At 42.9% G+C, this 25,167-nt stretch overlaps 1 protein-coding gene across 1 annotated transcript in view; it reads left to right on the top strand.

The window, feature by feature from the left end:
• The first annotated feature begins 14,627 nt into the window (after positions 1-14,627).
• The window catches only part of NECAB2 (N-terminal EF-hand calcium binding protein 2), a 389,351-nt gene continuing 378,811 nt past the window's right edge, over positions 14,628-25,167 (top strand). Inside the window, exon 1 of the mRNA XM_082269903.1 lies at positions 14,628-14,877. Coding sequence (XP_082126029.1) covers positions 14,662-14,877 — 216 coding nt within the window. The 5' untranslated portion in view covers positions 14,628-14,661. The remainder of the gene's footprint in view (positions 14,878-25,167) is intronic.

Here is a 25,167-nt window from a genome sequence, read left to right as displayed (position 1 = left end):
CACCTCGATGCTCAGGGTGCCAGTCAGTAGGGTCGGCTGAAGTTTACAGTAAACACATGGTATACATTACTCATGACAGTTTGCTCAACATGTTTCGCCTTCTCGGTGAAAGCTTCGTCTGGAGCTTAATAATTGTTCTGTCTGTATAAAAACATAAGTAATTTTGAGGAGACAAAATGTATTATTTAATACATATTCCATAAATGAGAATAATGCATTTTATATGTGATATACAATGTCAATGTAAAAGAAAACGCCTTTAACACATATGATATTACTGTTCTAGCCAGCAGGGGGGGGGGGGCCCGGTGGGAAGGCAAGAGGACAGCCATTGGGACACATGTGGGGACACACACCGTATGAAGTAGGTAACACTATTTTTTAGGCATCAGTATATATAAAAGATAAAGAAAACATATCTGTATAGGATATGAACATACCTGTACAGTGTATATTCTGAACTTTTTTGGTACTGTAACGAGGAGGACTAAAAGACGGTCACTGAGCTCATAAATGGGGGAGCCGATGTTCACAAGGAGTATAAATACAAACGCTCCTGTATGTTTGTATCTGGGTTGGATATAGAAAGTGCGCTAGTTATAATATGTCAAACCATTATCGGTAGGAAATAGCCACACCCGGTGCATGTTGATACACAGATAGGTGAAGATAGAGTTGTTTGTATATAAAGAAAGAACCCATTGAAGAAAGATGCATGGACATATACCAATCAAGGGGAGGGAGCTTCTACTTTATGTTTTCATGTACCGCAGTAATTAAAGATTTTTATGAGAGGAGTTCTAAAAGGGTAATTACCTAGGCATAAACCGCTTGTATGGTCCTAGATCTCCATACAAGCAAAACATAGGGTACTTGATTCCCTCATGTGAGGTACATCATTATTCGGCCTTGAGTGTATACTGGATTAGAAAGATTGCTTTTGGTACTGCATTTCTCTCAATGAGCCCAGCGGTGGTAGTCCATGCATGTTTCAAGACAGTTTAAAAATCACCAATAACTACATGCGAGTGTATTGGGGGCTCTAATAATTGAACATGCTCACCGGTCCTGCGGAATACTTTGTTTGGATAGGGATAATTAGACCTGCCTTGTAAGTGGCAGACACTATTGGATTGAGAAAGGATTAAAGACAAAGTTGTAAGTAAAATGGTGTGCAGAAGCCAAGAGATAGCGAAGATATAAGTTTGTCGGCTTACCCTGTTGAGCCAAATTCCGTCATAGATGTCCTCCCCGGATGGGGAACCGCCGCCATACTCGGACGCTTGTATGGCGCCCTTTTATGGCGTGGGTCCCGGGCGGTTCGTCAAAGCGACGTCGCCACCCCGGCCACACCCCCCGGATATGACGATGCGGCGTAGGCGGAAGTGACTCCGCTGCGGCCACTCGTAGAGCTCCGAGAGGGTAGGTCAGACTCTCAGAGCTGACAGGCTCCGAAAAGTCTGATCTGGTGCCACAGGAAACGATGCTCCTAGGAGCGGAAGTCCACTGTGGCTTACCAGGCCGCACATGTATCACCGGATTGGCTAATATCTCTAGCGTCCCACAGCGCCCCCGGAGGTTACTAGCATGGCACACTTGAATACAAAGCATCTGCAAACATATGATAACAGAAATACATTGATCTGAATAATAATTACAGAAAAAAATATACATAGTTAGATATCAATAGTTAACAAAGAGTGATAAGAACAAAAGAACCAAGAATATAATGATATATTATATTCTAAAAAAGAAAAAAAGGAAAAACAGAAATGGGGAAAATATGTTAGTAAGGGAAAAAAAAGGAAATAATAATAATGATATATCTAGCACCCAAGCAGTTTGGGGCTTAAAAAATGGAAGGACTAGAGCCGTTAGGCCCAGAAATTGAGGACACTAACCTCAGTAATTTTTGAACATATGAAGAACTGAATTTGGAAATTATAATTCTCCAGAACAAAATCCCGTAAATAACGAAGAGGCATAGAGTCAGCACACGGACGTACATTGGGCTCCATATGATGCGATATTGATTCCTCTAATGATTATCAAAAGGCAAATAGGGGTAAAGGCAAGGAGGGAGGGGGGGGGGGGAAAGGAAAAAGGGGGTGGAAAGATGATCACGCCAAACAGGCAGACGCCCGTCCTACCCTCCACAGATAACAAACAGTAAAGAAGGCAGAAAAAAGTTTTATCTTAAATCATTAAAAAATGCACGATTTATAAAAATGATTTGTAAGATTGGGTTTCATTCAAACCCGGTCTAACGGTGGCATTGAGACGTTCAATCCAGATGGTTTCCCTCTGGAGAATTCTTTTGTCCCAGTTGCCCCCTCGTGGGTCCTGGGGGATCACATCCAGGACATAAAAACGTGCTTTTTTTGGGTTGAATCTGTGGTAGAGGTCTAGGTGCCTGCTCACGGGCGTGACCATCTTTCCTCCCTCTGATATGTATATATGGTCATTTATCCTCTGACGGAGCTCTCTAATTGTTTTCCCAACATAGAACATGCCACATGTACAGTGCATGAGATACACCAATCCACGAGTGTCGCAGTTAGCGCGAAAGGTAGGGGAAAAATCTTCCCCATTGGGTAGAACAAAATGGGAACCCTCCTTAACCCATGGACACATGGCACAACCACGGCATCTATACGTACCCCTATTAGTTGTTTTAGAATTTTTTATGGGTTGGTAGTGGCTAGCTGTTAATTGATCTCGTAATGATCTAGTACGTTTAAATACAATTTGTGGGTATTGCCCCACATATTTGCTCGTGATTGGATCATGACTGAGTAAATGCCAGTGTCGTCCAAGGATGTTTCGGAGTACATTCTGGTGGCTTGAAAACTTAGTTATGAGTTTCACCGTGGGTTGTGTATCTCGGTCTTTAACTCTAAATATTAGGCTATTCCGATCTTGTGAGAAAGCTCTATTATATGCTGTACGTAAAAGGCGTTTACTGTAGCCACGGGCTTTTAAGCGTTCACGTAGTGAATTGGCTTGGATTTTAAAATCTCTATCGGTTGTGCAGTTACGCCGAAGGCGTGCGTATTGGGCATAAGGAATGCTGCGTATTAGTGCCGCTGGATGGGCACTTGACGCATGCAATATTACATTACCAGATGTTGGTTTACGGTAAAGGTTCGTGGTCAGTTGGCCATTTTCATGCTTCAATACCGTTAGATCAAGGAAATTAACTTTTGAAACGTCTACAGTACATGTGAATTTTAGATTGAAATTATTAATGTTTAACGCCTGAACAAAATCATCAAATAACTGTCTGGAGCCTGTCCAAACTACAAACACATCGTCTATGTAACGATACCAAACCGCCACATATGTAAAAAACTTTGATAGAGTCTCATCTGATGTAATGTGTCGTTCCCACCCCCCCAGGTACAAGTTGGCGTAGGCCGGGGCACAACAGGTGCCCATGGCCACGCCTTGCACCTGGAGGTAGTGGGACCCATTGAAAGTAAACCAGTTGTGCTGCAGGATGAACAGGAGTAATTTCAAAAGGAATTCACAGAAAGGCCATGTATGGTGGTTCTGTTCATAGAGGAAGGTACGTACTATCCCGACGCCCTGCTCGTGAGGGATGCTCGAGTAGAGGGCCTCTACATCCAAAGTCACGAGCAAGGCGTCGGGAGGAACGACCATATCCTCAATCATTTTTAGAAATTCAAGTGTATCCTTGACATAGGACGGTAAACGAACAACATGGGGTAATAAAAAGAAGTCTATCAGATGGTTAGCATTTTCTGTTAAGCTTCCAATGCCTGATATAATAGGCCTTCCTGGGGGCGTTGTCAAATTTTTATGGGTTTTAGGGAGGGAATAGAATGTAGCTTGTCTAGGGAACTTATTGTTCAGATAGTCGTAACAATCCTTGTCAATTAAAGCTGATTGATAGGCACATCCAATTATGTCCAAGTATTGAGCCTGGTATCTCTTCGTAGCTAACAGGGAAATCTTTTTGTACCAGTTCTTGTTTGTAAGAATATCTGTACACATTTTTTCATACCCTACCTGGGTCATTAGTACTAGGTTACCACCCTTGTCCGAGGGCTTGATAACAAGGTCCGTGTGGTTTTTCAATCTATTTATTGTTTGTATTTGTTGCTTGGATAAATTGTTTTGTGTAGGTGGAAGTTCACAGTTTTTTATTTCTCCTATAACCGATGTTAGAAAGGCCCAAATATTTGGATTTGTGGTTAGATCTGGAAAACTATTTGATTTAGGTTTAAAAGGAATTTGTCTCTCGTTATGAGAGGTGCTAGGTGGAGGTTGGCTGGAGGATTGGGATTCCAAGGGATCCCCTTCCTCCAGTAGCAGGATTAGGTCCCGTAGAGCACGGAATTCTTGCATTGTGTAATTTTTTATTTTTTCAGAGATTTCTTTATCTTGTGCAGTTCGTTTACGTTCAGGATCATAAATATGTTTGTACGTTAGGTTCCTAGCAAACATATAAATGTCTTTTATTGTGTCATATTTGTCCAACGAAGCTGATGGACAGAAGGTGAGGCCCAGTTCTAACACTTCCACCTCTTGTGAGGATAGTTGATAGGGAGTGAGGTTGATGATAGAAAATTTTAAGTGGGTAGATTGAGTGTCGTGTTCAATTGAAAATTTGAGGTTTGTGCCTGTGATGCCGAAAAATGAGAATCCAGGGTCGTTTGTCTTTGTGTACCTACATAAGGTGTGGTAGTTGAGAGTGTACTGGTCAGCGGGGCGAGTGAACTTGCTCCTAGGGATGAGGTGTGAAGGTTGGATGGTCCAACAGGTGAAGGAGTGACGGGGTTAGTAGTGGATGGCTCTAGCATTTGTATAGCTTGGAGGGCCAAACCACCAAGATATGGGTCTTGGGTGTCCAGGGCCTCATGTGTTGTGATATTATTTAGTTTAGATGTGGGTCCAACAGGACCAGATCCAGATATGGGGGGCTGGAACTTGGACCCTTCATCTGGTCGTTTTTTTAGAGCGTGGTGTGTACGTGCCATTTTCTTGTGGACCACGCTTTCGTGTGGTTGGGTCAGTTTTGGGTCTTGTATCCTGATTAGATCTTGCCGATACTTTAGATCGGTCAGATTGCATGGAGATTGAAGATGAATCCGATTCCCAATCGGTTTCTTTATGTCCTGAATTAGATGGATGGCCACGAGGGCCACGTGGATAGCGAGATCGTCTAGGACCATTAGGTCCTGGCCATCGATACGCATATCCTTCTGTGAATGCCATTTTGTCTTTAAGAAATTTAGTTTGTTTTTTACATATAATCTCTTTATTTAATTTGATTCCATAGTCCTTTACCTCTTTCCACCTAGATTCATACTGTGTATGTTTTTTTAGGCCTTCATGTTTAGTATATAAGGAGGAAAGTTCTGCATCTAAGGTGGCCAAGTCAAGTCTATACTGGGACACCAAAAGCTGACATAGGTCTGTACTACATTTTGTTAGGATGCGTTCCCAAAGTGTCTTAAATTCATTTGATACATTGTCAAATGACGGGAAAAGATGGATACGTAAGCCCATAGGGCATACATTCTCTTGAATATATTTTATAAAGAATTCAATGTGCCAGTATAGGTTTGACTTTCTTTTGATTAATTTTTTGACTGTGCCTATATATTGATTTAGGCTAATATCATCTTTGGCTGGGATATTGCATGAGGACTCGATCTCACTCATGAGACCCGTCCAAGCATTACCCACAAACTCCATGCTGTCCTAAATATTGTCTCTTATTCAATTTGCACATCAATTGCCTATAGCCCATATATTTATATATTTGGTGTTGCCAAACACATCAGAGAAGAGGGGGAAAAAAAAAAAAAAAAGGGGACAGAAAAAAACAACAAAAGGGGAAAACCAACCAAGAACCCAATAAACGACTTTGGATGAGAGAGGGCCAATGACCCAAGAGGGGATAATTAATTGAAAACTGTTGTTGCGAGGGGTGTCTTCAATCCTTCCATATCATGATAATATACTTATATAAGCATATATCAAGTTAATATTAGTTAGTTATTCCATTATAGTATTGCTGCTTGCCATTATCCCAAATGGCTGGTGCTTCCACCTCAATGTCAAAATTTCCAAAAACACATGACTAACCAGACAGCAGCAGTCTGGGTCATTATATATATCACCTGAAGAGGCCCCTATCCTACATTTAAATCATTGGATATGGAAAGGTTGGGAGACAAGGATTTCGGGCACTAAATTTTCATAAAATTGCTTTTTATTTAAATAAACACTTTAAAAACGTCTAGTGATACAAGCAGATGAGAAAAATCTACATTGAACATAAGACCAGAAAACGGTCGACAGTATGAGATATAATATTACATGAGGTACTAGACCTTCATATAGTATGGGAACAGTTGTGTACAGAACAAGTTGTATTATGCATACATCCAATGTGATATACTTCAAAGCAGACAGAGCCTGCCGGCGGACACCTCGATGCTCAGGGTGCCAGTCAGTAGGGTCGGCTGAAGTTTACAGTAAACACATGGTATACATTACTCATGACAGTTTGCTCAACATGTTTCGCCTTCTCGGTGAAAGCTTCGTCTGGAGCTTAATAATTGTTCTGTCTGTATAAAAACATAAGTAATTTTGAGGAGACAAAATGTATTATTTAATACATATTCCATAAATGAGAATAATGCATTTTATATGTGATATACAATGTCAATGTAAAAGAAAACGCCTTTAACACATATGATATTACTGTTCTAGCCAGCAGGGGGGGGGGGGGGGGGGCCCGGTGGGAAGGCAAGAGGACAGCCATTGGGACACATGTGGGGACACACACCGTATGAAGTAGGTAACACTATTTTTTAGGCATCAGTATATATAAAAGATAAAGAAAACATATCTGTATAGGATATGAACATACCTGTACAGTGTATATTCTGAACTTTTTTGGTACTGTAACGAGGAGGACTAAAAGACGGTCACTGAGCTCATAAATGGGGGAGCCGATGTTCACAAGGAGTATAAATACAAACGCTCCTGTATGTTTGTATCTGGGTTGGATATACAAAGTGCGCTAGTTATAATATGTCAAACCATTATCGGTAGGAAATAGCCACACCCGGTGCATGTTTAATAATTTAACCGGTTCCCCACCACCCGCTGCAGTTTTACTGCGACAGGCTGGCTCTCCTGCGCGAACCGTCTTAACTCTACGTCGGTCCCAGGGTGCTGGGCAGGGATGCCGATCCACTGGGCCGGCGGCCGCAATTGCCGCCGGGCACCCTTGATCGCTCCCCACTGAGAGAGAAGGACGGTCAGCTATTGTAAACACAGCTGACCGTTGTTCTCTCTGAAATGATCACAGAGCGCCTGTGATAATTTTATATAGGATCACAGGTCCATCCTTCATACAGTTAGAAAACACTCCGCTAGGCTCACACTTAACCCTTTCAGCACCCATAGGTTAACCGCTTCCCTGCCAGTGTCATTATTACAGTACCAGTGCATATTTTTAGCACTGATTACTGTAGTAATGTCACTGGTCCCCCAAAAAGTGTCAAAAATGTAAGTTAGGGGTCCGATCTGTTCGCCGCAATGTCTCAGTCCCGCTAAAAATCACTGATCGCCGCCATTACTAACAAAAAAATAAAAAATACATAAAAAAGACATAAATCTTTCCTCGTGCTTGTAGATGCGATAACTTTTGTGCAAACCAATCAAAATAGGCTTATTGCAATTTTTGTTTTTTTTTTTTACCAAAAATATGTAGCAGAAAACAAATTGGCCTAAAAGGATGAAAAATTTAGATTTTTAGATTTTTCTTTTCCCGGAATGTTATATAGCAGAATGTGAAAAATATTGTTTTTTTTTTTTTTTTTCAGAATTGTCGCTCTTTTTTTGTTTATAGTGCAAAAAATAAAAATCGCAGAGTTGATCAAATACCACCAAAAGAAAGCACTTTTTGTGGGGAAAAAAAAGACATTAAATTTATTTTGGGAACAGCGTTGCACGACCATGCAATTGTCCGTTAAAGTAACGCAGTGCCGAATCGCAAAAAATGGCCTGGTCATAAAGGGGGCAAATCCTTCTGGTCCAGAAGTGGTTAATATACTTTTGCATTAAAATAAAAATAATAATTTTCTCCATGGCAGTAACAGTGCAAGGATTCTAGAAAACCTTATTTCGGTCTTCTGCTGTTGTCACAGTGCTGGAGTGTCTTCTCCTTTGAGTTGGGACTTTCACCTTCTCTGGAATATTGCTGGAAGGCTTGTGACTTCCCCCTTACCTATTTGCTGTAGGTAGAAGCCGGCCCAGAAGGCTTGTGACTTCCCCCTTACCTAGGCGATGCAGGTAGAAGGCCGAAGGCTTGTGACATCCCCCTTACCTACAGTGGTGATCGAAAGTTTGGGCACCCCATGTAAATATTTGTTTTAATGTGCATAAAGAAGCCAAGGAAAGATGGAAAAATCTCCAAAAGGCATCAAATTACAGATTAGACATTCTTATAATATGTCAACAAAAGTTAGATTTTATTTCCATCATTGACACTTTTTTTCAAAATTACAGAAAACAAAAAAATGGTGTCTGCAAAAGTTTGGGCACCCTGCAGAATTTATAGCATGCACTGCCCCCTTTGCAAGGCTGAGACCTGCCAGAGTCATGGATTGTTCTCAATCATCGTCTGGGAAGACCAGATGATGTCAATCTCAAAGGTTTTAAATGCCCAGACTCATCTGACCTTGCCCTAACAATAAGCACCATGGGATCTTCTAAGCAGTTGTCTAGAAAACTGAGACTGGAAATAGTTGACGCTCACAAAGCTGGAGAAGGCTATAAGAAGATAGCAAAGCGTTTTCAGATGTCAATATCCTCTGTTCGGAATGTAATTAAGAAATGGCAGTCATCAGGAACAGTGGAAGTTAAAGCAAGATCTGGAAGACCAAGAAAAATATCAGACAGAACAGCTCGCAGGATTGTGAGAAAAACAATTCAAAACCCACATTTGACTGCACGATCCCTCCAGAAAGATCTGGCAGACACTGGAGTTGTGGTACACTATTGCACTATAAAGAGATACTTGTACAAATATGGTCTTCATGGAAGAGTCATCAGAAGAAAACCTGTTTTACGTCCTCACCACAAAAATCAGCGTTTGAACTTTGCAAATGAACATATAGACAAGCCTGAAGCATTTTGGAAACAAGTTCTGTGGACCGATGAGGTTAAAATAGAACTTTTTGGCCTGAATGAGCAAAGGTACGTTTGGAGAAGAAGGGGCACAGAATTTAATGAAAAGAACCTCTGTCCAACTGTTGAGCATGGGGGTGGATCAATCATGCTTTGGGGTTGTATTGCAGCCAGTGGCACAGGGAACATCTCACGAGTAGAAGGAAAATGGATTCAATAAAATTTCAGCAAATTTTGGATGGTAACTTGGTGCCATCTGTGAAAAAGCTGAAGTTAAAGAGAGGATGGCTTCTACAAATGGATAATGATCCTAAACACACCTCGAAATCCACGGGGGATTACATCAAGAGGCGTAAACTGAAGGTTTTGCCATGGCCTTCACAATCTCCTGACCTCAACATAATTGAAAATCTATGGATAGACCTTAAAAGAGCAGTGCGTGACAGACAGCCCAGAAATCTCAAAGAACTGGAAGACTTTTGTAAGGAAGAATGGGCAAAGATACCTCAAACAAGAATTGAAAGACTCTTGGCTGGCTACAAAAAGCGTTTACAAGCTGTGATACTTGCCAAAGAGGGCAGTACAAGATATTAACTCTGCAGGGTGCCCAAACCTTTGCAGATGCCATTTTTTTGTTTTCTGTAATTTTGAAAGTGTAAATGATGGAAATAAAATCTAACTTTTATTGACATATAAGAATGTCTAATCTGTAATTTGATGCCTTTTGGAGATTTTTCCATCTTTCCTTGGCTTCTTTATGCACATTAATACAAATTTTTACCTGGGGTGCCCAAACTTTCGAACACCACTGTAGGCTCTGTGGGTAGAAGCTGGAAGGCTTGTGACATCCCCCTTACCTAGGCGCTGTGGGTAGAAGCTGGAAGGCTTATGACATCCCCCTTACCTAGGCGCTGTGGGTAGAATCTGGGGTGTAAGGTACTCAGCAGCTGGGGGGTAGGGGAAGTTTGGTTTTTACTAATTTTTCCCATATTTGATTATTTTGTGCAATCTTCTGATGCTGCGGGGATCAAAGCGTGCACTTCACCTGTCAGTGGTGCTCTTCAAAGGTGCTGACCATGCCCGTCCTTTCCACAGAAGCTATGGGCGGATGAATGAAGGGTCCACCTCCTCCATTCATAGAGGGCTTTTATTGTGTGAAAAGATAGTAAGGCTCCATTCACATATAGGCATCTCGGATCATGGACAGAACTGTTGCGATTCTGCCCACGATCCTGAACCATTGCAAGTCGTGGGAAGCCTGTGCGATTCCCGTGACTTGCAATGGCACCCCAAACGCGTCGCGATTTTGCCGAGGTTGTCAACTGATGAATTGCAGAAAAATCTTACAAGCAGAATTGCGGCATGCCTGTCGCCCAAAATAAGTTTTTTTGGGCGACAGGCATCCCTTGATTTTGTTTGCGCAATTTTACAGCAATTCGTCGGGCAACAATCGCAGCAAAATCACTTGGGGTGCCATTGCAAGTCATGGGATACGGCGACTTGCAATTCTTCAGGATCGCAGGCAGAATCGCAGCAATTCTGCCCTCGATCCTGAGATGCCTATATGTGAATGGAGCCTACACCTTCTATGAATGGAGGAGGGGATGGGAAGGACGGGCATAGTCAGCACTTTTGATGAGTTCCTATGACAGATGAAGTGGCTCCTATTAACCCCTGCAGCACTGGAAGATCACAGCTATAAGGGTATGGAGGGGAAGGGGGAAGAGGGGGTCAGATAAATGACGATTTCAATGAAGAGCGCAGCCACCAGCACACAGGACAATTCTCATTCAATGTAAGCGCTGTCCCTGGTGCTGATTATAAAATAAATAAATAAACCACTGAATTTAAAGCCCAATCCCAGTAAAATTATAAATGATCCCTTGCAGGGGGCCAGGGCCGCTGATAGGGGGGGACCACCAGCCCTCTTGTAGGGGGCCCGAGCACACAGGGGGGCCCACACAGAGAGGGGGATTAGTGATGCACAACTAATCTTCCTCCAGCACCTGAATCTGATCTGTCCCTCTCCCTGCGATCAGCATTTATCTGCTGAGAAAGAGACAGTCGTCCCTCCATATGTGGGCCCCCCTCCCAGCACTGGCTCTAATGTTATCTCTACTCAGGAGTTTATTTTTAACTTTGTTTCTCTCTGTTTCTCTGATCCCGGAGCTCCAACTGCCCAGCCTGTAAATCTTTCTCATCTCATCTTCATTTTTATTTAACGTAGTTTTTTTTTTAGATTTAGCAGGAATTATGTGAGTTATGTTATATTTGTGTCTGATAATAGTGATTTTTTTGTAATTTTAGCTAAATATATCTTTTATATTTTCTTGGGGGGGGGCCTGCCAGGTAGTCTGTACGGGGGCCCCGCAATTTCTAACAGCAGCCCTGCAGGTGGCTGCGCCCACACTTCGGCGGTTAATAGCCAGTTTTGTCTAGGGGAGAGAAGAAACAGTTTTACTTACCCGTTCTTCCCCTCCCCCAGCAGAGGGCGCTCCCACATGCTCTGGCAGTAGTAGTAGGAAAACCCTCAGCATAATAACATCCAATGACCACTACACTTAGACCACTATAGCATGGGGAGAAGACATAGCGGGGATCGGTCTAGCTGTGGGGAGGTGTGGAGGACCTAAATCAGGGGTCTCCAAACTTTCTAAACAAATTTACTGTCTTTCAGACTTTGGGGGGGCTGGACCAGTGGGAGTAGAAAATGTCCTGGCATCCAATGGGAGTAAACTATGCCCCATCTTTGGTGTCGGTAAGAGGACTAGTGCCTCATCGTTGATTTCAGTTAAAGGAATAGTGCCCCATTGTTGGTGGCAATGGAAAAAATTCTGCCCAATCATTTGTATCAGTGGGAGGAATTAGCTGATACTGGAAAGATTTTTAAATTAATGCAGAGAATAAGTGGTTCTAAAGTCAGAAGGATTTTTTTTTTTTACCTTGATGCTATCTATGCATTAAGATAAAAAAAACCTTCTGTGTGTAGCAGCCCACCTCAGCCCCCCTAATACCTACCTGAGCCCCCTCTCAATCCAGCAATGTGCACAAAAGTCTGGGCTGTCTGGGACTCTCCCTCCTCATTGGCTGAGACAGCAGCAGGGTGCCGTTGGCTCCCACTGCTGTCAATCAAAGTAAAAAAGCCAATGTAGAGAGAGAGGGGGGGCGGGGCTGAGCCGCATGCTGCGGGGACACTCAGCAGGAGGGAGGGTCCAGGAGTGTCGGCAAGGAACCCCAGAAGAGGAGGATCGGGGCTGCTCTGTGCAAAACCATTACACAGAGAAGGTAAGTATAACATGTTTGTTATTTTTAACCAAACAAAAAGAGACTGTAATATGACTTTTTGAAACATTTTGAAAAAAAAAAGTTTTTCTTATTTTCCGTGAGTAAATTTTGAAAATAAATACATTTTTCTCCTTCACTGATGTGCGCTGATGAGGCAGCACTGATGGGCACTGATAGGTTGCACTGATGAGGTGGCACTTATGGTCACTGATGAGGAGATACTAATATGCTGCACTGATGGGCACTGATAGGTGGCACTGATGGGCACTGAGAGGTGGCACTGATGGGGGGCACTGATGGGCACTGACAGGCGAAACTGATGGACACTGACGAGTGGCACTGATGGACAGCACCATCAGTGCCCACAATCAGTGCCCATAGTGCATCCAGTCAGTGTCCATCAGTGCCTAGATGAGCAGGCACTGATGGGCACTGACTGGCAGCACTATGGGCACTGATTGTGGGCACTGATAGCGGGCACTGTGGGCACTGATGCTGGGCAGTAACTGGCACTTTATTTACATTTTCTGTAATCAGGGCACTGATGATCAGTGCCCTGATTACTTGTTTTTGTCTCCCCTGTGAGGAAGAGCTGCTGATCGAGGAGAGACCTGAATAACGGCACTTTCTCATTTACATATGATTGCAGACAGCCGATCACATGGGTAAAGAGTCATGTCATTGACTCTTTACCAAGATCGGGATTGTGCTGTGTCCTAGCAACACGGCGCTGTCACGATCGCCACTCCACGGCTGTTCTGGTGCGCCGTCCCAGAATAATAGCTACACCGCTCCGCCGTCATTTGATGGTGGGCGGGTAGTAAGTGGTTAATTAAAAAGATTTCCCATGAACATCAGCTCCACCTAGTGGCCATAATGCAGTATTTTTTTCTGAAGCACTTCAATCATAATAAACTACGGCAATATGGCCACTAGATGGAACTGATGATCATAGGAAATCAACATTTTTAGGTCAGGATTCATCAAGGTTTGCCAAATGCTTCTTGATGTTTTTATAAATAGATCCAGGGCCGCTGATAGGGGGGGGGGGGGGGGACTACCGATCCTCTTGTAGTTTGAGCTAAAGATATCTTTAGGCTCCATTCACATATAGGTGTCTCAGGTTGTGGGCAGAATTGCTGCGATTCTACCCGCAATCCCAAACCATTGCAAGTGGTGGGGCGCCCATGCAATTCCAGTGACTTGCAATGGCACCCCAGACGGCGCGAGATTTTGACGCCCGACAAATCGCTGTAAAATCGTGCAAAAAGAATCGTGGGACGCCTGTCGTCCATAAGAAGTTCTTGTACTTTTTTTTGGGCGACAGGCGTCCTGCGATTCTGTTTGCGCAATTTATCGGGGGACAATCGTGGCAAAATCACACCGCATTTGGGGTGCCATTGCAAGTCACTGGAATCGCATGGGTGTCCCGCGACTTGCAATGGTTCGGGATCATGGGCAGAATTGCCACAATTTTGCCCGTGATCTGAGACGCCTATATGTGAATGGAGCCCTAATATTTTCTTGGGGGGGGGGTCCTGTCAGGTAGTCTGTAGAGGGCCCCACGATTTCTTTCAGGAGCCCTGAATAGATCCCAGTGTTGTGAGGAAGAGGATTGGGGGGGGGGGGGGGGTTCATGTAGTTTAGCAAAAGACAGCTGTGCAGGGCTGACACCACTCTGAGCTGAATGCATATCCCCAGGCATTGCTCTTTATTAGCAGAGATAAATCCTGGGGACATGTCCATGGATTGCACAAATATATCTCTTTATAAATAAAAAGTAGTTATGTTTCGCAGACTTACAGTGTAATTGCTCTCCTGTGATTACAGGAAGGCAGGTGAGAGCAGACACACATTGAACACACATTGAACACACATTGAACACACATTCGCTGCCATGGACGGCTCTCCTCTTCATCCATTGCTCGTACCCTCCGCTCCGTATAACTCTTCTGGTTTAACTAGGCGAATGCGCGCTCCCGCCGCGAAGCTCCGTCTCCCGGGACCTGCATGGGCGGGGTTTGCCTAAATAGAGGCGTGGCCGCTCGCCCGGCACCTGCCAAACTCGTGGCTCCCCCGCAGCGTCCTTCCTCCCCGTTGGGTAGCGTTACTGCAGGGGGCGTGTCGCGGGCGTGTTTTGCCGGTGTCGGGGCGTGTCCCGGTGCAGGGGGCGGGCTGCGCTCCCCCTCCCCAGTGTCAGACATGTGTGAGCAGGCAGCCCGGTACTGCAGGTCCAGCGTCCACAAGCTCCTGCAGCAACAGCACTCTCAGAGCCGGGCGCTGGACGGACTGCTCCGCTGGATCGTTACCAAGATGACCGACAAGAGTGAGCGAGAGCTGCGGGGAGAGGAGGCGCTGAGCGGGGTGCAGGGCATGGCCAACCCGAGCACCAGGAGGGGCATCTCCGTCATCCTGGATGTGAGTACACCTGATGGATGGATGGATGGAGTTTGTCGGCACTGATCGCTGACAGATCGGAGTGTGTGTGTCCAGTGCAGGATCTCTCAACTGATAGGACAGGCTGATCTCTCAACTGATAGGACAGTCTGATCTCTCAACTGATAGGACAGTCTGATCCCTTATTGATAGGACAGGCTGATCCCTTAACTGAGATGAAAGGACAGTCTGATCCCCCAACTGATAGGAAAGGCTGATCTCTCAACTGAGATGGTAGAACAGGCTGATCCCTGAGATGATAGGACAAACTGATCCCTGAGATGAAAGGACAAACTGATCCCCCAACTGAGATGATAGGACAGGCTGATCCCTCAACTGATAGGACAGGCTGATCCCTCAACTGATAGGACAGGCTGATCCCTCAACTGATAGGACAGGCTGATCCCTGAGACGATAGGACAGGCTGATCCCTCAACTGATAGGACAGGCTGATCCCTGAGACGATAGGACAGGCTGATCTCTGAGACAATAGGACAGGCTGATCCCTGAGACGATAGGACAGGCTGATCCCTGAGATGATAGGACAGGCTGATCTCTGGGTCTGGGAGGGTCAGTGCAGGCAGCTGATAGGTCAGTTGTGGGTAAAGAGATCCCAAAATCTCCTCTGTCCGCTCCTGACACCCACAAATCGCATCTGGGAAGTCATAAGGGGATCTATACATCCCACATCACTTGTCTGACACGTTCCGACTATCCGATCTGCCCCTAGATCTCTAAATGCAGCCAAACCGATCTTCATACAAAGTGTGATCGATTTCACAGCACAGTCTGATTGTACAGTCTCCTCCATGGTGGACATACATGCGTCAGTAAAGGATCATTTCATTTTCAATCGATCTCTAGTAGACAACACAATTAATCGATATGACACCCATGGGGATGTGGATTTTGATAGATCGTTGGAGGATCGGGTTGTAAATGATCGGTCACATCTCTGTATCCACCAAGCAAGCTCATAATCTGATCGATAGAAATCTGATTGTATGAGGGCTTGCCAGTCAGTGCAAAACGATCAATCATTTTCCACTCTGGCTGATCGATGTCGGTTGATCAAAACTGGTCTAAATCAAACCTGAATTGATCGGAAGGGAAGTTTTTGCTATTTATTTGTTTGCCAACTTCATAGTTATATATTTATATTTACTAGTTACATAATTATATAGTTATAAATGTATAGTTATAAAGTTAGAGTTACTAGTTACATAATGATATAGTTACAGTTATAAAGTTAGAGTTACTAGTTACATAATTATATAGTTATATAGTTACTAAGGGTCTAATTCACTAAGAATAAGGAGAAAAAATAGTAATTCTACATTTGGTTACTCCCAATTAAAACAATTGAGACTTCAAGTAGGTGAACATGTGAATGGAAAAGTCAGTACAAATAGGCGAATACGCATTAGTGAATTCCAGATCGGCATAGTCACAGTTCCATACAGGAAACTCGTTGGCAATTGCCAGTTATAGAACTGGCAATTGCCAACGAGTTTCCTATATGTAATGGCACTGCGATGCAGTATTTAGCTATGATCATGTGTGTACATGTATGCCAATAAATATGGGGTGTGCTATACCTTGTGTGTGGCCATTTATTTATATTACAATTATTGTGCATAGTTTTTCTTCTTTTGCTAACGAATGCTATTCTGAATGATTATTACAATGTAATGTCTCTTCTATTCCGTGAGGTTACATGTATAAATCATTTACAGTTACAAATCTGTTATGTTATTTATTTATTTTTTTTTCATGTTCCATTTATTTTTTAGGAGACTATTGTTTTCTATCTATGTTCATTCTTTATTCATATTAAACTATTATGCAAGTCTAATTGCACTCAGCACTTTGGTTTAGTGGTCAGCGCTCATAAACAAAAAGCACTTAGGTCACGAGTTCAAATCCTAACCATGCTGACACCCTGCATGTTCACTAGTTTTTATTTTATTTCCACACAATAATATTTTTGCTAAATACCATTCAAATTATGGAAACAACCATTCAGATGTGAAGGTGGCTTTTAGGTGTTCGTCTACTTTCAGCATATTCTGCTGTTTTAAATTGAAGCAGAATGAACATAGTTTAAGAGAATCTATATTTCCCATAAATACAAAAGCAAGATCATTGCTAAATTGTCAACAATTAGTAGATGTGACTTGTTTTGCTCCTTTTGCTGATATTTATATTATTATCAGTGATGTAAGAGTTATATCTCTATTCTATATATGGCCATCTTTTTTTATGTCTAAAGCTGGATACACACTATACAATTTTATTTAGATTTTTTTCTTTAGATTTACCAAAATCATATAATATGAGGTCAAATCTAAACACTTTCAACTTGTATGCAATCATGCAGGTCCTTGCACTACATAGTGAAAGGTAAAGCCCCGTACACACGTAGCGATTGTCGGCCGTAAATATTCGGCCCGACGACCGATCGGCCGATTATATGCTTGTTAGTATGATGCTTCCGACAGCCGACAGCGCATTTTCGGCCGAACAGAATCGGGTGTGCAGGCATTAAAATTTTTGTTGGCCAACACCAGAACGGCCGATTGTTCGCCAGTCAGTACAGAATTCGGCCGACAAACAGCCGATTAGCAAGACTGGGCATGCTCAGAGAAGAAAAAACACATGGAAAGTTAACCATCACATGACATCACTTCTGCAGTCGGCTGTTGTTGGCCGACAAAATTCATGTGCAGTCTTTTGCAGTTTTCAGCCGACAGGACAGCCCTGGACAAAAGACGGCCGATCGTTCGGCCGACATTCGGTACGTGTGTACGGGGCTTTAATCTAAAGGAAATCGAACAACAAAAGTTGTATGGTGTGTATCCAGCTTAAAGCCACGTACACACGCAACGATTATCGGCCGACCGATCGTCCGTCTTTTGTCCAGAGGTATTTTGTTGGTTGGAATGTGCCTAGACTGCACACGAATTTTCTCGCCCAACAAAAATCTGCTTCAGAAGTGATGTCATGTGTTGGATTGCTTTCTTTGTGTTCTTTCTTCTCTGAGCATGCCCAGTCTTGCTCATAAGATTTTTCCCTGTCGAAATCTGTACTGACTGCACGAAAATCGGCCGTGTTTTGACGGCGGACAAAAATTTTATAGCATGCACACCAGAATTTTTTCGCCCGAAAAGTCGGAGTCGGTTGTCGGAAGCATCATACAAACAAGCCGAAAATCTGCAGATCGGACGTTGGACGAAAATTCCCTGCCAATTTTGGACGCGTGTGTACGGGGCTTAAGGGTCCTTTCACACGAACGATCCGATCAGATCCGCCTGTCAGTTTTTTAGGCGGACCTGATCGGATCCTCCATGCATCCCTATGGGGCAGCGGATGTCAGCGGAGACATGTTCACTGACACCCGCTGCTATCCGATTCCGATCCTGTCCGTGAAATCCGGACGCATGGAAACCCTATTTTCAATCCGTCCAGCGGATCAGATCGGATGAGAACAGACAGGCGGTCCTTTCTCATCCGATTCCCCCATAGAGGACAGCGGGGATCTGACAGCTCCCTCTCCACACACAGAGCGGAGACAGGGATGTCATCTGCCTGCTCAGCTGGGATTGGCAGATCGATCCCAGCTGAGTAGCACAGAGTCTGCCGGTGGAGGTGGACCGTGTGAAGAGAGCCTAATTCGTATTTTATGAAAATGTTGAGTTCTTTTTATATATGTTCAGTTCGTAATCATGGTACTTCTTTATATTCTAAGTATAATTGTGCTCAGCACAGGGGCTTAATCTTTAGCACTCTTAGCTAGCAGCACTTACGGTAGGTTATGGGTTCGAATCCCACCTATGCTACCACCTCCTAGAATTGCAATGACAAATGCATATGTGCTTTGGTGAACACATACGTAAGTGCCATCAGCAAGAGTTATATTGTATCATGCTGATGGCAAATATGCTTTCACCTCCACATATGCATTTGCCATTGACACTTTAGGGAGGTGGTGGGTAGCATAGGTGGGATTTGAACTGATGACCTGACTGTTGCTAGATCCGAGTGCTAATCACTAAGCCACTGTGTTGATCAGATTTATACCTTGAATATATAGTAGTAGCATGATAAAAGCATAAACATATATAACAAGAAGTCAACATTCTAATAAAATTCTGCTTAGACATTAACAATTATTTATCATATATTAGAGACCCAAGAGCCTGGTTTAGATTGGGGGGACCCCCAAACTATTTTTTTTTTTTTCTGATTAAATTTGTGTTGTTACACCCACTTGTGGCGGGCAGCACAACTCCACTCCACAAAGCTACGAAGAGTTCCCTGGACACAATTAAGAGCTACCCTAACTTTCTAAGAGTCGGTTCACACTAATCCGACTCAAAGTCGCCCCGACTTCGGGGCGACTAATGAAGTCTCCCGTGCAGCGTGACTTCAGCGCGGCTTGCAACGACTTCTCATAATAGAAGTCAATGCAGGTCGCTCCGACTTCCCCGAAAAATAGTGCAGGAACCTTTTTCTAAGTCGGAGCGACTTGAGTCGCTCTGATTAGAACGGTTCAATTGCACAGCATTGGAAGCTACTTGTCAGGCGACCAAGACAAGGATTAGAAGTAGTTAGCAACTAGTTCATTTTAGGTGGCCATACACTATACATTGTACAAGCGCTGTACAATCTCCTTTAGATTTACCAAAACTATTTTATAAGAGGACACACCAGCTATCCCATCACTCTGTATCCAATCAGGCAGGTCCTTGCATTACATAAGTGATGGCAGATCTAAAGGAGATTGTACAATCAGATTGTATAGTGTATGCTGAGCTTTACAGAACCCAGGACACACGTCTCCTGTTTCCAATACTACATCTCTATCCATATTATTATGATCTCTCATTTCCTGCACTCTCCAAATGAACAGATCCTTGCAAGATGAATTTAAGACAAAACAAAAATGTCTGTATTTAGTGAGACTGGTGATCACTGATTAATTGTATAAGGGTCCTTTCACACGGGCTTTCCGCCCGGCGGACTCCGTTTTGCTCAGCGGGGGATCGATCCGCTGATCCCCGCTGAGCAGGCAGAGGAAAGGTCTGTCTCCGCTTACTTTGCAGAGATGAAGCTGTCAGATTATTATTATTATTATTATACAGGATTTATATAGCGCTAACAGTTTGCGCAGCGCTTTACCCCCGCTCTCCTCTCCTCTATGGAAGATCCGATGAAAACGGACCGCCTGTCAATTTTCATCCGATCCGATCTTCCAGACGGATGGAAAATAGGATTTCCATCCGTCTGAATTTCACGGACAGGATCGGATCGGAGAGCAGCGGGTGTCAGTGGAGATGTCACCACTGACATCCGCTGCTCCATAGGGCTACATAGAGCATCCGATCAGGTCCGCCTGAAAAACTGACAGACGGACTGGATCGGAAAGCCCGTGTGATAGGGGCCTTAGAAAAGTGTGCACCTAGCGGGGTGTTGTTGGGATCTGCTGGAAGGAGGGAACGCAGTCACAGGTGTGCGCTAATGAGGTCAGCTGATGAATGCCTTCCTGTATCTTATGGTGGCTATACACTTTACGAAAAATTGGCTGAAATTTGGTCAATTGGACAGTTCGTTCGTTTTTCGGTCAGTCAATGGGCACAAATCGGTAATGGGTTGTGACGTTTTTGAGCCAAAAAAACGAAGTTTGGAAAATTTCTGGCGAATGAACAATAAATTAAAAGGGTAATGTGTTTCTCGTCCAAATTGTTTGCATGTGAAAAAATGGATTCATTTATGTCCATTGAACTATTTATCAGTCATTACACGATGGCACGATCATCTTCTCTCACGGCCGAGCGTTCGTTTTTAGAAAATGAGTTTGGACGATTTTCCATATAGTGTATGGCCAGCATTACTGGCTTCTATGTCTAATATCTTCATACCAGCAAGAGATGAAGTGTTCTAAGGAAATATAGCAAAAGCACAGGTAAGGCCTTCTCTCAATTATAGAAATCTTGTATTGTTTTGCAACAGAGATACAATAATGGTATATTGCAGGGCTAATGAATTAAAATTCAAGGAGGTCCGGTCGCTAAAATTTTCTTTGGGCCGAGGTCCGAATCTGAAGTCTGTGCTATGACTCAGAAAGATGGGCAAAACAAAACGTGTCCATCAGCGTTGCTCTTAACATAAAATATGCCCATTAGAGTGCCCCTTAACCTAAAATGTGTCCATCAGCGTGACCCTTAACATAAAATAAGGGACACGCTTGATGGGCACATTTTATGTTAGGGGACACTCTGATGGGCACATTTTATGTTAGGGGGCACGTTGATGGGCACATTTTATGTTAGGGGCACTCTGATGGGCACATTTTATGTTCGGGGGCACTCTGATGGGCAAAACAAAACGTGTCAATCAGCATTACTCTTAACATAAAATATGCCCGTTAGAGTGCCCCTTAGCATAAAATGTGCCCATCAGAGTGACCCCTAACATAAAATGTGTAAAATGTGCCCATCAGAGTGCCCCCTAACATAAAATGTGCCCATCAGCGTGACCCTTAGCATAAAATGTGCCCATCAGCGTGCCCCCTAACATAAAATGTGCCCATCAGAGTGCCCCCCAACATAAAATGTGTCCATCACCGTGACCCTTAGCATAAAATTTGCCCATCAACGTGCCCCTTAAAATAAAATTTGCCCATCAGCGTGCCCCTTAACATAAAATATGCCCATCAGCGTGACCCTTAACATAAAATAAGGGGAACGCTGATGGGCACATTTTATGTTAAGGGATACTCTGATGGGCACATTTTATGTTAAGGGGCACGCTGGTGGGCAAAACAAAAATTTGTCCATCAGCGTTGCTCTTAACATTTAAATATGCCCATTAGAGTGCCCCTTAACATAAAATTTGCCCATCAGCATGACCCTTAACAACATAAAATAAGGCGCAGGCTGATGGGCACATTTTATGTTAGGGGGCACTCTAATGGGCATATTTTATTTTATGGGGCACTCTAATGGGAACAAATGTGCCCATCTGTGTGCCCCTTAACAAAATATGCCCATCAGTCTGCATTTTATAAAAATAAGCAACCCCCTAAAAAAATGACTTGTGTCGCTCCTATTAGAACGGTTCCTGTAGCGGTCAATGGACCGCGAGGGAGCGCGACTTGTCATTTTGACAAGTTGCCTGACAAGTCGCGCTAATGTGAACCGGCTCTTATACTTTCTCTATTTAATGACTTGCATGTGTGCAGAATAAAATTATTTTGTAGCAAAGTAGATTTAATAGAGAATGGAAGGTGTGTTAACAAGACAATATTTTATTAAACCTCAATCAAAAAAAAAAAAAAAAAATTCAAAACCGATTCTACATTTTATTTGGACAACAGGAACACTATTTTGTACATTCAGTTACTTTGTCCTAAAAACTGACATTATTATATTGCAACATTTTTCACAGCACTTTACAAAATGGTTCGAAGGGCCCTGCTCTAAAGAGCTTACAATCTAAAAGAGAAACACTTAAATTGTACACACCTTCCATTTCATAGTGTACAGCAGGGAAAAAAATAGGTTGGACACTAACCAGGTCAAACGTAACATTATAACAGCTCTCACCACCCCACCCTTATTAAAAGTTTAAGTGCAGGATTAAACAAAAAGACAGACAAGATATCAAATTTGACAAAGTCAGAAAAGATGAGTAGGGAAAAAAAATCTGTGGCTTCCACCTGTAGAACCATCCCTGTTTTGGATGTTGTCTCATTGTTGCCCATCTAGTGCATCTGTTGTCAATTTCATTACACCAAAGCAGCTGAAACTGATTAGCAACCCCCTATGCTACTTAACTGACCAGAACAATATCCCAGGAGTTTAATTAATTGACTTGATGGATGCTGTACTCTTAAAAAGTGTTCCTAATTTTTGAGCAGTATCTATCTATCTATCTATCTATCTATCTATCTATCTATCTATCTATCTATCTATCTATCTATCTATCTATCTATCTATCTATCTATCTATCTATCTATCTATCTATCTATCTATCTATCTATCTATCTATCTATCTATCTATCTATCTATCTATCTATCTATCTATCGTAGGTTTGTGACAAGTTTTCTAGTCTGGGCATGCTCAGTTGTGTCAGTACAGAGTTCTAAAAACAGGGTGACTTTATCTTTATCTCTTCTCAGACTTTCAAGCATATTTCTGCTTTCTCAACACTATTTCAACAAATTTAAAAGCAGATCATCTCCAAACAATACATTACGTTTAGGAACCATTTAATCTATGAGATTAAGCTCTAAACATTTTTTCCATGTGCAATTCACCGGCTTTTACCACGACTTTTATTGATTTCGATGGTCACTGATTTATGTGACCTATAATTAATTCGATTTTGTGAGTAATTATTCACCGCGTGCTAAAAAGAATATCGTTTCTTACTAGTTTTAGTTGTTTTCTATGGATTTTAGTCGCTTGTGACCATTTGTTCACCCATTTGCTGACTAGGTGCTATAGTGAATTAGGCCCTAAATTATATAGTTACATCGTTATAGAGTTACATAATTACATAGTTATATAGTCACATTTTACATAGTCAGTTTGAAAAAAGACACAAGTCCATCTAGTTTAACCAATAAAAAAAAAAAATCATGCAATTCTCACAAAAGCAAATTTGCTGTAGCAAATTGGATCATGCTTTGCTGGGGTTTTTGCCTTCCTCTGGATCCACTGTGGGCATAGGATTGTGTACAGTATCTCACAAAAGTGAGTACACCCCTCACATTTTTGTAAATTTTTTATTCTATCTTTTCATGTGACAACACTGAAGAAATGACACTTTCCTACAATGTAAAGTAGTGAATGTACAGCTTGTATAACAGTGTAAATTTGCTGTCCCCTCAAAATAACTCAACACACAGTCATTAATGTCTAAACCCGCTGGCAATAAAAGTGAGTACACCCCTAAGTAAAAATGTCCAAATTGGACCCAATTAGCCATTTTCCCTCCCCGGTGTCATGTGACTCATTAGTGTTACAAGGTCTCAGGTGTGAATGGGAAGCAGGTGTGTTAAATTTGGTGTTATTACTCTCACTCTCTCCTACTGGTCACTGGAAGTTTAACCACTTTACCTCCGGCCACTGTGCTGCTACTGCGGCACAGTGGCTCATTATTGTCCAGTGACGTAGACCTATGTCGCTGGACTCCTCCCCCTGTAGGCGGCGCTCGCGCGTCGCCGGAGGCGCGCTCTCGCTGTTTTCATTCACAGCGGGAGTCGGGCCAGGGGAGGAGCGGCGGCGATCGTTGGGGAATCCAGTTTGGAGATCCGCCCGCCTGTGTAAACAGAGCGGGCGGATCTCAAAAGTGACAGGGACTGACAGATCGGAGTGTTCAGCATAGCTGAACATCCGATCTGTCCCTGGCTCACTCAGTCACCCCCCCCCCACACGTTAGTAAGCACCAGGCATACATTAACCCCTCCCTCTCCAATAAAATTAACCCCTTCCCTGCCAGTGTCATTTTTACAGTAACAGTGCATATTTATAGCACTGATTACTGTAGTAATGTCACTGGTACCCCCAAAAGTGTCAAAAATGTCAGTCAAGGGTCCGATCTGTCCGCCGCAATGTCGCAGTCCCGCAAAAAAAAATCGCAGATCGCCGCCATTACTCGTTAAAAAAAAAAAAACACCAAAAATGACAGAAATCTTTCCCTTAGTTAGTAAACGCAATAACTTTTGCGCAAACCAATCAAAATACGCTTATTGCGATTTTTTTTTACCAAACATAGGTAGCAGAAAACAAATTGGCCAAAAATTTTAAAAAAATTTGATTTTTACATATTTTTTGGGAGGAATTTCATATAAAAAAAATGTTAAAAATATTGTTATTTTTTCAAAATAAACGCTCTTTTTTTGTTTATAGCGCAAAAAGTAAAAATCGCACAGGTGATCAAATACAACCAAAAGAAAGCTCTGTTTGTGGGAAAAAAAGACGTAAATTTCTTTTGGGTACGGTGTCGCACGACCGCGCAATTGTCAGTTAAAGTCGCACAGCGCCGAATCGCAAAAAGTGGCCTGGACGTAAGACAGCAAAATCCTCCGGTGGTAAAGTGGTTAACATGGCACCTCACGGAATAGAACTCTCTGAGGACCTGAAAAAATGAATTGATGCTCTACATAAAGATGGCCTAGGCTAGAAAAAGATTGCTAAGACCCTGAAACTGAGCTGCAGCATGGTGGCCAAGACCATACAGCGGTTTAACAGGACAGGTTCAAC

Source organism: Pelophylax lessonae, assembly GCF_965119305.1.
Source record: "Pelophylax lessonae genome assembly, chromosome: 10".
Taxonomy (NCBI): Eukaryota; Metazoa; Chordata; class Amphibia; order Anura; family Ranidae; genus Pelophylax; species Pelophylax lessonae.
This window is presented reverse-complemented; position numbering and strand designations above follow the sequence as displayed.